This window comes from Ovis canadensis, chromosome 14, assembly GCF_042477335.2.
Source record: "Ovis canadensis isolate MfBH-ARS-UI-01 breed Bighorn chromosome 14, ARS-UI_OviCan_v2, whole genome shotgun sequence".
Classification (NCBI taxonomy): domain Eukaryota; kingdom Metazoa; phylum Chordata; class Mammalia; order Artiodactyla; family Bovidae; genus Ovis; species Ovis canadensis.
The window spans coordinates 21,053,610-21,067,920 of NC_091258.1; the positions used below are offsets into that span (position 1 = coordinate 21,053,610).

General features: G+C 49.8%; 1 protein-coding gene across 2 annotated transcripts in view; it reads left to right on the forward strand.

Moving 5' to 3' along the window:
* The window catches only part of BCO1 (beta-carotene oxygenase 1), a 35,301-nt gene that overhangs the window by 7,155 nt on the left and 13,835 nt on the right, over positions 1-14,311 (forward strand). Inside the window, exons 2-7 of one of the 2 annotated variants that reach the window (XM_069552528.1) lie at positions 2,913-3,041; positions 6,231-6,360; positions 8,095-8,242; positions 9,752-9,899; positions 12,345-12,568; positions 13,951-14,208. In XM_069552528.1, coding sequence (XP_069408629.1) covers positions 2,913-3,041; positions 6,231-6,360; positions 8,095-8,242; positions 9,752-9,899; positions 12,345-12,568; positions 13,951-14,208 — 1,037 coding nt within the window. The remainder of the gene's footprint in view (positions 1-2,912; positions 3,042-6,230; positions 6,361-8,094; positions 8,243-9,751; positions 9,900-12,344; positions 12,569-13,950; positions 14,209-14,311) is intronic. The other variant, XM_070289306.1, reaches the window with a different exon arrangement.

Consider the following 14,311-nt stretch of genomic DNA (forward strand, 5'->3'; position numbering starts at 1 on the left):
CTTAATTTCTTTTTCTACTTTCTCATTATTCGTGTATAGGAATGCAAGGGATTTCTGTGTGTTGATTTTATATCCTGCAACTTTACTATATTCATTGATGAGCTCTAGTAATTTTCTGGTGGAGTCTTTAGGGTTTTCCATGTAGAGGATCATGTCATCTGCAAACAGTGAGAGTTTTACTTCTTCTTTTCCAATTTGGATTCCTTTTATTTCTTTTTCTGCTCTGATTGCTGTGGCCAAAACTTCCAGAACTATGTTGAATAGTAGCGGTGAAAGTGGACACCCTTGTCTTGTTCCTGACTTTAGGGGAAATGCTTTCAATTTTTCACCATTGAGGATAATGTTTGCTGTGGGTTTGTCATAGATAGCTTTTATTATGTTGAGATATGTTCCTTCTATTCCTGCTTTCTGGAGAGTTTTTATCATAAATGGATGTTGAATTTTGTCAAAGGCCTTCTCTGCATCTATTGAGATAATCATATGGTTTTTATTTTTCAATTTGTTAATGTGGTGAATTACATTGATTGATTTGCGGATATTGAAGAATCCTTGCATCCCTGGGATAAAGCCCACTTGGTCATGATGTATGATCTTTTTAATGTGTTGTTGGATTCTGATTGCTAGAATTTTGTTGAGGATTTTTGCATCTATGTTCATCAGAGATATTGGCCTGTAGTTTTCTTTTTTTGTGACATCTTTGTCAGGTTTTGGTATTAGGGTGATGGTGGCCTCATAGAATGAGTTTGGAAGTTTACCTTCCTCTGCAATTTTCTGGAAGAGTTTGAGGAGGATAGGTGTTAGCTCTTCTCGAAATTTTTGGTAGAATTCAGCTGTGAAGCCGTCTGGACCTGGGCTTTTGTTTGCTGGAAGATTTCTGATTACAGTATCAATTTCTGTGCTTGTGATGGGTCTGTTAAGATTTTCTATTTCTTCCTGGTTCAGTTTTGGAAAATTGTACTTTTCTAAGAATTTGTCCATTTCTTCCACGTTGTCCATTTTATTGGCATACAACTGCTGATAGTAGTCTCTTATGATCCTTTGTATTTCTGTGTTGTCTGTTGTGATCTCTCCATTTTCATTTCTAATTTTATTGATTTGATTTTTCTCTCTTTGCTTCTTGATGAGTCTGGCTAATGGTTTGTCAATTTTATTTATCCTTTCAAAGAACCAGGTTTTGGCTTTGTTGATTTTTGCTATGGTCTCTTTTGTTTCTTTTGCATTTATTTCTGCCCTAATTTTTAAGATTTCTTTCCTTCTACTAACTCTGGGGTTCTCCAACTCTTCCTTTTCTAGTTGCTTTAGTTGTAGAGTTAGGTTATTTATTTGACTTTTTTCTTGTTTCTTGAGGTATGCCTGTATTGCTATGAACTTTCCTCTTAGCACTGCTTTTATAGTGTCCCACAGGTTTTGGGTTGTTGTGTTTTCATTTTCATTAGTTTCTATGCATATTTTGATTTCTTTTTTGATTTCTTCTGTGATTTGTTGGTTATTCAGAAGTGTGTTGTTCAACCTCCATATGTTAGAATTTTTAATAGTTTTTCTCCTGTAATTGAGATCTAATCTTAATGCATTATGGTCAGAAAAGATGCTTGGAATGATTTCGATTTTTTTGAATTTATCAAGTTTAGATTTATGGCCCAGGATGTGATCTATCCTGGAGAAGGTTCCATGAGCACTTGAAAAAAAGGTGAAATTCGTTGTTTTGGGGTGAAATGTCCTATAGATATCAATTAGGTCTAACTGATCTAATGTATCATTTAAAGTTTGCGTTTCTTTGTTAATTTTCTGTTTAGTTGATCTGTCCATAGGTGTGAGTGGGGTATTAAAGTCTCCCACTATTATTGTGTTATTGTTGATTTCCCCTTTCATACTTGTTAGCATTTGTCTTACATATTGCGGTGCTCCTATATTGGGTGCATATATATTTATAATTGTTATATCTTCTTCTTGGATTGTTCCTTTGATCATTATGTAGTGGCCTTCTTTGTCTCTTTTCACAGCCTTTGTTTTAAAGTCTATTTTATCGGATATGAGTATTGCCACTCCTGCTTTCTTTTGGTCTCTATTTGCGATGACGTTAATTTTAATAGTGTTTTTCATGTAATGCCACATATCCAAAATGTTATCAGTTCAACATATAGCTAATGTTTTCAAATTGCTAATGAGATGTATTACATTTCTTTTTCATCCTAAGTCTCTGGAATCTGGTGTGCATTTCACAATTACTGTACATCTCAGTTGGGACTAGCCAAGTTTCCAGTACTCAGTTCCCCTACATGGGACAGCACAGCTCTACAATGTTCTTTCCTCATGCCTTTGCAAGGCAAACACCAACTCTCCCTCAAAACTCAGCCCGGCCACCTCCTCCAGGAAGTGTTCCTCGCCCTCCTGCTCTCAGCCCGCCTTGGAGTGGAGTTCTGCCCCCCAGCACCCCTGCTGAGTCTGTTGCGTTGCCTTCATCTCAGTATATTTTGGGTGTTTTCCTTTGTCTCTGTCTCTTAACGGAGGAGGCGTTCCTTGGAAGCAGTGTGCATGGGTTGTGTCCAACTCTTTGTGTCTTCATGGACTGTAACCTGTCAGGCTCCTCTGTCCTTGGGATTCCAGGCAAGATACCAGAGTGGGTTGCCATGCCCTCCTCCAGGGGCCTTCCCAACCCGCAGATGGAACTTGTGTCTTTTACGTCTTCTGCATTGACAGGCCGGTTCTTTCCCACTAGCGCCACCTGGGAAGCCCCACTTGAAAGCAGGGATGATGCCTGTTCATCTCGGTATCCTCAGCGCCCACATAATGCCAGGCACATTCTTCCTGGAAGTGAACAGATTCCGTGAGTGGTACAGGGGCTGTATGGCCACTTCTTTGAGCTTTTTGGTTTAGGTCCAGAGGTGGAAACTAAACATTCTTTCTCTCGTCAGGCAAGATTCCAGCCTGGCTGCAGGGAACCCTGCTCCGCAATGGGCCTGGAATGCACACGGTGGGCGAGACCAGCTACAACCACTGGTTCGATGGCCTGGCCTTGCTCCACAGCTTCACAATCAGAGATGGTAAGAGCACCACATGGTTTGCCGTGGGTGCTGTAACAAATGACCACAGATGGAGTAGCTTAAAGCAACACACAATTTTAATTCTCTTCTGCTTTAGTAGCTAAATCATGTCTGACTCTTTTGTGATCCCATGCACGGTAACCCACCAGGCTCCTCTGTCCATGGGATTTTCCAAGCAAGAATACTGGAGTAGGTTGCCATTTCCTCTTCCAGGGGATCTTCCTGACCCAGGGATCCAACCTGCATCTCCTGTGGCTCCTGCATTGCAAGTGGAGCCTTTACCACTGAGCCACCTGAGAAGCCCCTGAAAGTTTCTAGTGGGCCTCAGGCTAAACCCTCACTCTCAGAGGTAAGCAGCTGTCTTCTGTTCTTTTCTGAGATGGCCAGTCAGGTTGCCGGTGTTGCTGCAGCACAGCCTGGCCTGGTCTCTCCTCTCCTCTAGAGCTCTCAATGCCTCTCCTGTGTCTAACAGTGGAAATATAAACAAAGACGGTAAAGCGTCTGCCTGCAATGCAGGAGACCTGGGTTCAATTCCTGGGTTGGGAAGAGCCCCTGGAGAAGGAAATGGCAATCTACTCCAGCACTCTTGCCTGGAAAATCCCATGGATGGAGGAGCCTGATAGGCTACAGTCCATGGGGTCGCAAAGAGTTGGACACGACTGAGTGACTTCACTCACTCACTCACTCATACACAATTTAAGAGGGCACGCATAAGGCAATCAGGGCCCTCTGATTTGCAGGTGACATAAAGGCAGTACTTCTCAAAAGGTGGTCTGTGGGTTTCTGCATCAGAATCCCCCAGGATGCTCATTTAAGTTGTGCATCCTGAGACCCTGCCCAGGGCTCGAAGGGTAAGGATAGAGCATCTGCGTTCCCAGATGACCCCGGGCACACTGGTGGCGTTGGCCTCAGGCCTCGGTGATCTTTAAAGCCAGGCGGTTCTAGTGCAGTTAGCATGAAGAATGGAAATTAGTGCCAAACCGGGAAGGAAAGAACCGGAGTAAGGAAGCAAAGGCAGAAAAATGGCTCATAGCCCTCAGCAGAGGCCACTAGAAGATAACGCTTTCAAACGTTAACAGAGATCTCAATAATGAAGGCTGAGTGGAGACGCGGAAGAGCATACGGGAGCGCTTTCTTCACGCCTAAAATTCTTTCAAAATTAAAAATTTTTATAAAGCAGATATGGAGGTGAGTCAACCCAGGTCCCCCTTAGCGATAGATTTGATTGTTTTCCAATAAGAAACAAAGTCGTCATCCCATGAGGATTTGAACGTGTGAATTCCAAGAGTCAAAGTCACAGAGATTTTTTTTTTAAATTATAGTTGATTTACAGTGCTGTGTTAGTTTCAGGTGTACAGCAAAGTGAGTCAGTTATACATATACATGTATCTACTCCTTTTTGTTTTGGAGAAGGAAATGATAACCCACTCCAGTACTCTTGCCAGGAGAATCCCACGGACAGAGGAGCCTGCTGGCATGCTGCAGTCCATGAGATCGAAAAAGAGTCGGACACAACTGAGCGACTGAACAGCTCTTTTTTAAGATTCTTTTCCCATATAGGCTATCACAGAGTATTGAGTAGAGTTCCCTGTTCTGAACAGTAAGTCCTTATTAGTTATCTACTTTATATATGATAGTGTATATATACACTATTGGGCAAGAATTTCCCGAGATGCAGTCTCTCTTTGAAGCCCATCATTGTGACAGTGGATATGTGATGGGCATTTCTCTAATGGGAATGAGATGTCAGTGTGTCTTGGGCCCTACTTTTTGGCATATTATATATAATTGCACCAACCTTGGAAGCATAGGTTATGCTACAGCGAGGAATGTGAAGAGTCAACATAACGTCATGTGCTAATTAATGGCAAAAAAAACCCCACCAAACTCTAGAGGTTTCAAATTATCCACCAAAATGAAGGTCCCAGGCCTAAGTATTCACAGCCCTGAAGACCTGGTGGGGACCTCATGGGTCCCCATGGGTCCCCCCAGCCTCATTCCACTCCTGCGGCTCTCAAGCACCGACGGGTGCTTCAGCCAGTGCTTACTCAGCCCTTACAGGAGGTGGGCTGTGCTCCCCAACCCCAGGTCTTGACTTACAGACTCTGGGGAGACTGACTGGGAAGACCTCGCCCTCTTTCCTAGCCCACCTCCCCGATTCGTGGTTCAATTCCAGTCATCCTTCAAGGGCTTTGAAAAGCTGTGGCAAGGGAATCAGAGATCAGAGTGACGCAGCCGCAGCCAAGGGAAACAGGCAGCTCCTACACTCTCCCCGAGAGCTCCAGGAGGAACCCGTCCTGCTGACACTTTGATTTTTGCCCTGAAAAACCCACTTCAGACCTGTCTTTCAAAACATAACAAATTTGTGTTGTGTGAAGCCACTATATTTATGATAATTTGTTACATCAGCCACAAGAAATTAATACAGGTTCAGAACCATCTAGTATATTTTCAAGTTGGTCTTGGCAGACTGGTCAAGCGAGGGTCCATGCTTTTCTGGAATGAGTGAGATTCTCTCCAGTGTCATCAGCACATGTGCTGACCTTCTCCTGTGTGCAGAATGGGCATAAGAGTGCTCCCTGGTTGCAAACCGAGTACGGCAGACGCCAACACAATATTGTAAAACAATTATCCTCCAATTAAAAATTTTTTTAAAGATTTGAAAAATAATTTTAGTAAGAGCAAAAAGTCTTCTGTACCATTAATAATTAAAAATAAAACCATGTTTATTTCAATTACAAAAATGTTACTCCAGGGGCTAAATTGTTAATGTAAGGCTCCCAGAACTGAACTGGGTCCTTGGGAAACCCAGCCTGAGTATGGGGCCTTCTGGATCCGTCCTCCAAACCTGGACCTTACCTGGAGGGATTCCAACATGGTGGAAAGCATGGTCAATTGCCTGGGCCAACAGGTCTCTGGGTGATGCTGGACAAGGCGATGGAACGTTTCTGAGCCTCAGTTCCATCATACATAGATGGAGCTGGGTCTAGGAATACTTACCTTGCCATATTGTTGTGAGCCAACCTTGCCAAAATGCATGTGAGAGTTCACACTCGTGCTTGTTGTATCCAGCACACACATTAAAGGGATGGTCTCAGTAAGCCACCCCCACCCCCACCCGTCACATCCCTGGAATGGCTGAAATAAGTTTCAAATAAGCCTGGGATGATTCTGCTGCTTCTCTTTCAGGCGAAGTCTACTACAGAAGCAAATACCTGAGAAGTGATACCTACACTGCCAATATCGAAGCAAACAGGATTGTGGTGTCAGAATTCGGAACAATGGCCTATCCAGACCCCTGCAAAAACATATTTTCCAAGTAACTGTCCGCTTTATATCTAGTCCTGCTTTCCGATATCCCTGATGGCTGGGACAACCAGCGTTTGATCCTCTGACGGTGTGTTTAGGGTGGATGGAAAACTTCCCGTGATGGCCTTTGACCATGCAGCCTACGTTCCTCTGGATCACTGATAGCAGCGAGGCAAAGAGCATCTGGCAGATTGTCAGATGTCCTCCACATGGCTGCTGGGAGAGCACTCTGAAATCACCTCTCAAAATTACAAACACACATTCCCTTCAGTCCAGAGAGGTGCTTGCTTGTTTCTGAAATGACAGAAGTACAAGGTTATTCATGGCTGAATGATTTGTTATGATGAGGAACTGAAAATAACTCAGGTGATCACTAACAGAAGAATGTTAAATAAATCGCAGTAACGCTATACAGGAGAACACCAGGCAGATATAAAAGCACTGAGGATGCTCTCTATGTACTGAATGGCAGACTTCCAGGATATACTGCTAAGTGGGGAAAAAGGGGAAAAAAGTAAAGTGTAGAAAGAGCATCTAATATGCTGTAATTTGTGCTGTAAGGCAGGGGATATCTAGGTTTGTTTTTGAATGTGCAGAAAGCCTGGGAGAAGGCAGGGGCGAGGTAGGGAATCAACGGGAGGAAGGATGGGGGAGATTTTCAGTTGTATACATTTAAAATCATCTGGACGGTGACGCATATGAATGCCTTACACGTTTTGAATTGTTGGCCAGGGAATCAGGCCAGTGGTCATCATCTCCTCTCTGATACGCTTTAGACATAGAAGGGGTGCATTAGGGGTAGACTGGCCTGGAGAGGGAAGCTGGTTTCTCCTTCTCCAGAACTGACATCACCTCTCCAATCCCAGCTTCCAGCGCTGGGGGTCCGGCAAGCAGCAGGCTGGAAACACCTATTGCAGACGCGGGAGGAGCCAGGCGGCAGCGGGAGGGAAGGAATTGAAAACCGCAGCTTGTGCGGCATCCTCGCTGTTACAGTGATTGCCAGTAGGGGGAGCACTCACCAGTACACGGGGTCACGTCTTCCTGCTTTTGCGTTTGCCTGCTTCCCTGGTGGCTCAGGTTAAAGCGTCTGCCTGCAATGTGGGAGACCCGAGTTCCATCCCCTGGAGAGGGAAATGGCAACCCACTCCAGTATTCTTGCCTGGAGAATCCCATGGACGGAGGAGCCTGGAGGGCTACAGTCCACGGGGTCGCAAAGAGTCAGACGACTGAGCCACTTCACTTCACTCTAATCAAATGATCAGTTCTTAACTCAGTTTACTTTCCTTTTTCAAAGAAACGAATTTCTTGGACAAAGTTGAGGTAACGAGGGTGGACTCTCATTCCTGCTCAAAGCAGAGATCAGCTGCTTTTCTAGTTTTGGGGGAGCCATCATGGGTATGTGTGTGATTTCTATAGGGCTTCTTAAAATGCTTGAGAACCGTCCACCAGCTCTTGATGGCTCTGGTGGGGGAGACCTTTGGATGTGGGGAGCTGGGGAGGGCTCAGTGGGCAGCCTTGCTGTCCCGGCTGACTCCCTTCTTAGCTGATTGGATGTGGTGGTGCTTTGGGTTAACTCGATCGCTGGAGTGTCAGATTCCTCAAATGGCCAGTTGTGACCCAGCACTTTCCCTCCCTTAGTTGAAGTAGAGTGTTTTAAGTGGTAGGCAAACTAAAGCCATCTGGAGTAGAACCTTCCAGCTGAGCGGACACAGTGGTTGACTCGCTGACTTGCTTTCCTCCCCAGAGCTTTCTCCTACCTGTCCCACACCATCCCCGATTTCACAGACAACTGTCTGATCAACATCATGAGGTGTGGAGAAGACTTCTACGCGACCACAGAGACCAATTACATCAGGAAGATCAACCCCCAGACCCTGGAAACCCTGGAGAAGGTATCAATGACTCTATAAGCAGCCTCAGTGCCTGACTTAAGGAATGGACCCTCTGTGGGGAGGCCGGGAGGCTGCAGGCACTCAGAGAGGAGCCCCCTCTGATCCCCTTGTCTCAGGCATCTTAGCACTAGATTCTAAGCTTCCTGATGGCAGGACTCTGCCCTGTCATCTCTGTGTCTGAATTCATTCCTAGCACTCCCGTGACAAAGGAACACAAACTAGGTGGCTTAGGTCAACAGAAATGTATTCCCCCACCGTTCTGAAGGCTGGAAGTCTGAAATCAGGTGCCGGCAAGCCCTGTTGTCTCTGAAGCTTCTAGGGAAGGAAACTTCTTTGCCTCTTCCTGCTTCTGGCGGTCTCCCCTTGGTTTACAGATGCCTCGTTCCCATCTCTTGTAAAGATACAAATCACCCACCTTATTCCAGAATGACCTCATTTTAACCCTGTTTCCAAAATACAGACACGAGCGGTTAGGACTTGCTTCAGCTTGCCTTTTTGGAAGCTCCAGTTCGAGCCCCGACAGTGTGGACAGCCCTCAGCACTGAGTGGACCCGCAGTGGAAATGTGAATGGATGACAGTGCTGGGCTGTGCAGGACTCCCAGCAGCCCCGAAGAGGGAGGCGTGGGGCAGAGAGCACGGGTGCACGTCAGCGCCCACGCGGAGACCTTTCCTGGGCAGAAGCGGGTCTACGTTTTCGTGATCAGTAGACCCACTTCAGTTTTCTCCAGCTGCCTGTTCAAAGCCTTTATGTCTTTGTAACACATCTTAACGGTCTGTTAGAGGGAGTGCTTTTCTTAGCTATGAAATCACGTCCAGCTCCTCTGAAGCTAGGCAGCATAGGTCCAACCGAGGAGCGTTTTCCACAAAGCTGCAGAGAGGAATCACTAGGTGAGAAGGAGGTAGTGCCCGACTTTTCGGCTGAAGGTTGTGCTGTTCTCAGGGAGGAAGGGCGGACAGCTGGTTCCCTGGCCACCCCATTGTGCTATGGCTGTGGCCTGTTTGAAGTCGGGATCGTTACTGAGGTCGTTAGTCAATGTTTCCCTTTGACCAAATGCTTTTTGTAACCTCTCCATTCCCAGAATAACCCTAGGAAAGAGGCCTGGGGATTTATGCCTCTGTGGGATACAAAAGGGGAGGATTTAAATGACTTCACCAGGGCCAGGATTAGCACTCAGGCTGCCTCTCTGCCCACGATGTTACTTGGAGCTCTCTGCGGTGAGGCATCGGGTTTCCACACCGAGGCCACCCGGCGGGGCCAGAGAGGAACAACCGTCAGAGAACACACGTAGCTCACCAAGCCCCCTGCAGCGTATGGGCTGTGGGAGCCCCCATGAGGTTACATCAGGTCGCAAGAGGAAGCATCTCCTTTAAAGGGAATGTCTGCCTTATTTTCAGGTTGGGAGACGTGCAAAAATAGCCGTCATCTCCCTGAGCCTGGAGTCAGGCAGCTCTTGGCGGGACTTCACCCTCTCCCCCTTTTCAAAGCAGCTGACTGTTGTGTTTTGCAGGTTGATTATCGTAAATACGTGGCTGTAAATCTGGCAACATCACATCCTCACTACGATGCTGCTGGAAATGTTCTCAACGTTGGCACATCCATCGTGGACAAGGGGAAGACAAAATATGTGATCTTTAAGATCCCTGCCACAGTCCCAGGTGGGTCATTCTGGGGCTGTGATGAGGCATGAACACCAAAGGTGGCTCTTTGGGAAGAGTACTGGTTTTGTTTGATGGCACAACACTCAGCCCGATACTTGCCCACATCGATGACTCAGAGGACCATGGACTCGCTTTTCTCCTTTAGGAGAAAAGGGATGATGCTACGTTTCCTTTTGGAAGAAGTGAATCCCTTTGCTGTTCCAACCTCCTTTTCTTTCGATTCTTTTTCATTCTTTCATTAATTCATCCATTAATCATGTGTTTATCAATCTGTCCACTGATGTTGTCATCCATCCATCCATCCATCATCCATCCTTCCTTTCGTTCATTCGTTTTTTAGTTTTCTGACAAACCTCCATCTGTCAGGGCTGGGGAGCTCTCTCTCATCCCAGCCCCGAGAGCCAGGCTCCCCGGGTTGTTCGGGGAGCCCAGGCCTGCTGGCATCCTCTCCAGGCTCCGCCCTCCTCCCTGGGCCTTCTACATAGTCTTCACTCAGGCCCGGGAGTCTGGCACGGCGCCCAGGCTGACTGTGATTGCGCGTCCCTGCGGGGGAGAAGGGTGGGACTCCTAGCCCTTATTTGGGCAGGACCCTCTCGAAACCACACCCAGGAGACCAGGCCTCCGAGGGCGGCTGTGCGGGCTCCAGGGATGGTGCAGGACTGCGAGGGTGCTCAGCTAGACCTTCTGGTTTAGGAAGACGGGTTTCCATCTGAGATCGCTCCTGGCCCCTCCCTTATCATTCTGTAGAGCACCCCCAGTCCAGCAAATTCCAGGCTCCACTGGCAGACGGGAGTCCCTGGGTCACACGGTGCAGTGAGTGCTCTTGTTAAATGGAAGCCCCGTTAATTAAGCCAATAAAGGGATGCAGGGTCCGGCTCAGGATCCTAGAATGTCACACCTGAGGGTAGGCTAGCCATTTGAGTTTGCCACCTCATGTTCCTGAGGACCGGGAGCCCCAGGGGATCGGGTGACATCCCCATGGCTCACAGCAGGTTACCTCCGCACCTGCTCCAGGCTGGCGCTTCACCAGGATTCACACCTGCCTCCCGCCTCCCAGGCCAGGGTGCCTTTCCTTACCGTTTGCTTTGTGTTCCATTTGTTTAGTGAAGAAAAGACCTACCCTACAACCCAACAGCCTGCCTCCCACCAGCCAGCTGTTTACAGGGCGCACAGGTGGCCACGGGAACAGCGAGGACGCTTGCCTGTAACTCATTAATGTAACTCATTATAACCCAGCCCCAGGCCTGGGTGGGGAGGCCCTTTGGCCAGCGGGTGACTCATCCTTGCAGACGAATAAGGAAACCGAGCAGTCCCAAGCACCTTCGCGCTGGGTGCTGGGCGAGGTGCTTGGCCTCCTGCAGTATTTCCTTCAGATCCCCCCCTTCCCTCTAAGGGTTGTCCCTCCAAGAACAGAGGAGGTGGCCAGGCTGAGGGGACTGTGTCCTTTTGGCTTAGCCCTGTGCCTTTGGCTGTCCCAAGCCTCAGTTTCCCGTCTGTAAAATGGGAATCATACAGCCGACCTTGACTGTCACAGACTATCGCATCAGCACAGGCACTTGGGCTCACTCCTAGGGGTTTCAGAACAGGCAATGCCAAGAGAAATTCATAGAAACCCTGTGAGATGTATGTCAGACGATGGGCCTCAGCAACATGTCAAAGCTTAACCTTGGGAAGCTAGCCCACGGCCCGGGTGTGGCTCTGCTTAGTCGCTCAGTCGCATCCGACTGTTTGCGACCCCGTGGACTGTAGCCCGCCAGGCTCCTCTGTCCGTGGGGATTGTCCATGGGGATTCTCCAGGCAGGAACACTGGAGTGGATTGCCATGCCTTGCTCCAGGGCATGGCCTGGAAGACTGACGGAAATACAGAGCCGTGGGCCCCGCCCCACAGGCTGAGTCGGCCTCCACACTTTGTCGTGACCCCTAGACGATCTGCGTGCACGTGGAAGCTTGAGGAGCATTGCTCCAGAGCGGGAGTCGGCAAATGTTTTCTGTAAAGGGCCCCAGTGTAACTATTTGAGACTTTGCCGGCTGTGTGGTCTGTGCCACATCTGCTCGACTCTGAATCCTGAAGGCAAAGCAGCTGTGGACTCTGCAGGAGGCGGCAGCGTGGCCCACGCTCCAGATAAACCTTTATTTCGGAAGCAGGTGGAGGCCGGCTTAGCCCCAGGCCAGAGTTGCCGACACCTGGCCCTGAGGCCCAGAGGCCCAGGGGCCTTGAGCCTGGGGAGGTTTCAGACTAAACCAGCCCCCCGGGGGCGGATGGGGGGGAGGTCCGATCCCTGCCTCAGCTGGGCAGCAGCCCTTCTCCCGGTTTGCTGTCGACTCTCAAAGGTTCTCCTCATTGGGGTGGGCTGAGGGGCTGGGCTGTGGGAGGCGGTGGCCCTGTGGTGTCCTTGGGGGGTGGTCAGGTCCCAGCTGCTTCAGAGGCTGGCTTCTCCCCAGGGGGCAGGAAGGAGGGCCGGAGCCCCCTGAAGGATGCGGAGGTCTTCTGTTCCATCGCCGCCCGCTCCCTCCTTTCCCCAAGCTATTACCACAGCTTCGGAGTCACCGAGAACTACGTCGTTTTCCTCGAGCAGCCTTTCAAGTTGGACATCCTCAAGATGGCCACGGCCTACATTCGGGGCGTGAGCTGGGCTTCCTGCCTGGCCTTCCACGGGGAGGACAAGGTAAGGCCCGGCCAGGGACCCCCCTGCAGCCCCAGGACAGCCAGAGCCAGCCTCCACTGGAATGCTCTTCCCCAGCTGGCTCCCTCCCCTGATGAATCCAGGTCTGGCTCTAAGGGCCCCCCACCAGCCCTGAGGGCCCCCTAGCTGTCACAGACCCCTCCCCACTACCAGGCTTTCTCCACCTCCCACCTCATTTTCCCAGTCGGGCTCAGCCATCATCCTTCACGTATTGTACATTTGGTCACTGACCCTTGGCCTCACCCTGGCTGGACTATGAACGGCATGAAAGTGTCAGGGGTTTATCTCTCTAGTTCCCCCTGAAATGTGTCAGTGTTTGTGGCATGAGTGAGCTGGGCAGGGGGCCATCAGGGGCCAGCGGAAGTGGGTTTGCTCTGGGGAACCTGGAGCATCAGGGCCCCATAGGCCTCCAGGCTGCAGTGATCCCCCAGGGATCTCTGGCCCCAGAGAGTCCCCAGTGAGAGCCCCCGAGCCCTGGCAGGGCGTTGAATGCATTTGGAGAGTTTTCTGAGCAGTCCCTGCAGCTGACCCCAGGATTGGGTTTATGGGAAAGAAGTACCTGTCACTTCACCCTGTGTTCATCTCCCAAGCCCACTGTCCCTCCCCCTCTGCAACACTCAGCCCTCATCACCCCCACTTAACTTCAGAGCTTGATTTTGGGGAAAGAGAGAAAGGGATGATGAGCCAGAGGAGGTGGCTGGAGTTGCCCCTCCCTCCTTTCAGAGGAGGATGGTCAGGCCAGAGCTGCCGAAAGAAAGAAAACACCCTTTCACCCTCGGATTAAGCAACTGGGGCTGCAGACATGGCTAATTGCCACCCAGAGCAATACTGCCTGTGACACCCAGAAAGAAGTGTGTGCGGAGGCCCACTGGGCTATCAGCTTGACTAGACCGGTCACTCGGCACCTTAGCCCTCCAGGGAAGCCCGGTTGCTGGGAAAACCTGCAGTGGGCTGGGGTCAGGGGAGGGGACCCAGGATGGGGCTTCAGGGGCTCTGGCCATGGGTGGGACCTGAGGAAGCTGAGAGGGCTGGCCCTGACTGGTTCTCCCCAACTTGGCCTTTGCCGGGGAGCTGGCCACTGCCGCCCACCTGGATCTCAGTCGAGTGAAGGTCAGAGAGAGGCTGCACTTTCAGGGGCCTCCCTGAAAGGTCCGGTCCTCCAGGTGAGGCTGAGACCCCGTGCGGCGAGGCTTCCCTCCTCCCCATGGCTTCTGGTGAGGTTTGCCCCCTGGAGTGGGACAGAGAAGCTCAGAAAGGGGAGGGGTTGCTTCAGGGTCCCAAGCAGGTGAATGGTTGGCTGGGCCTTGTGCTGCAGCATGGGGCTGGCAGAGGGAGAGCTGAGCCCAGGCTGCAACTCCTTTCAGACTCACATCCACATCATCGACCGAAGGACGCGGAAGCCCGTGCTGGCCAAGTATCACACGGACCCCATGGTGGTGTTTCACCACGTCAACGCCTACGAAGAGGACGGCTGCCTCCTGTTCGACGTCATCGCCTATGAGGACAGCAGCCTCTACCAGCTCTTCTACTTGGCCAACCTGAACGAGGACTTCAAGGAGAACTCCAGGCTCACCTCCATGCCCACCCTCAAGAGGTTCGTGCTGCCCCTCCACGTGGACAAGGTAACGGCTTGAGTTCTGGGGGAGGTGAGCCCACTCGGGAAGTGGCTTTGGTCCTGATTGCATTGATATTGAAATTCAAAATGAGGTGTTCTTAGAGAAAGGC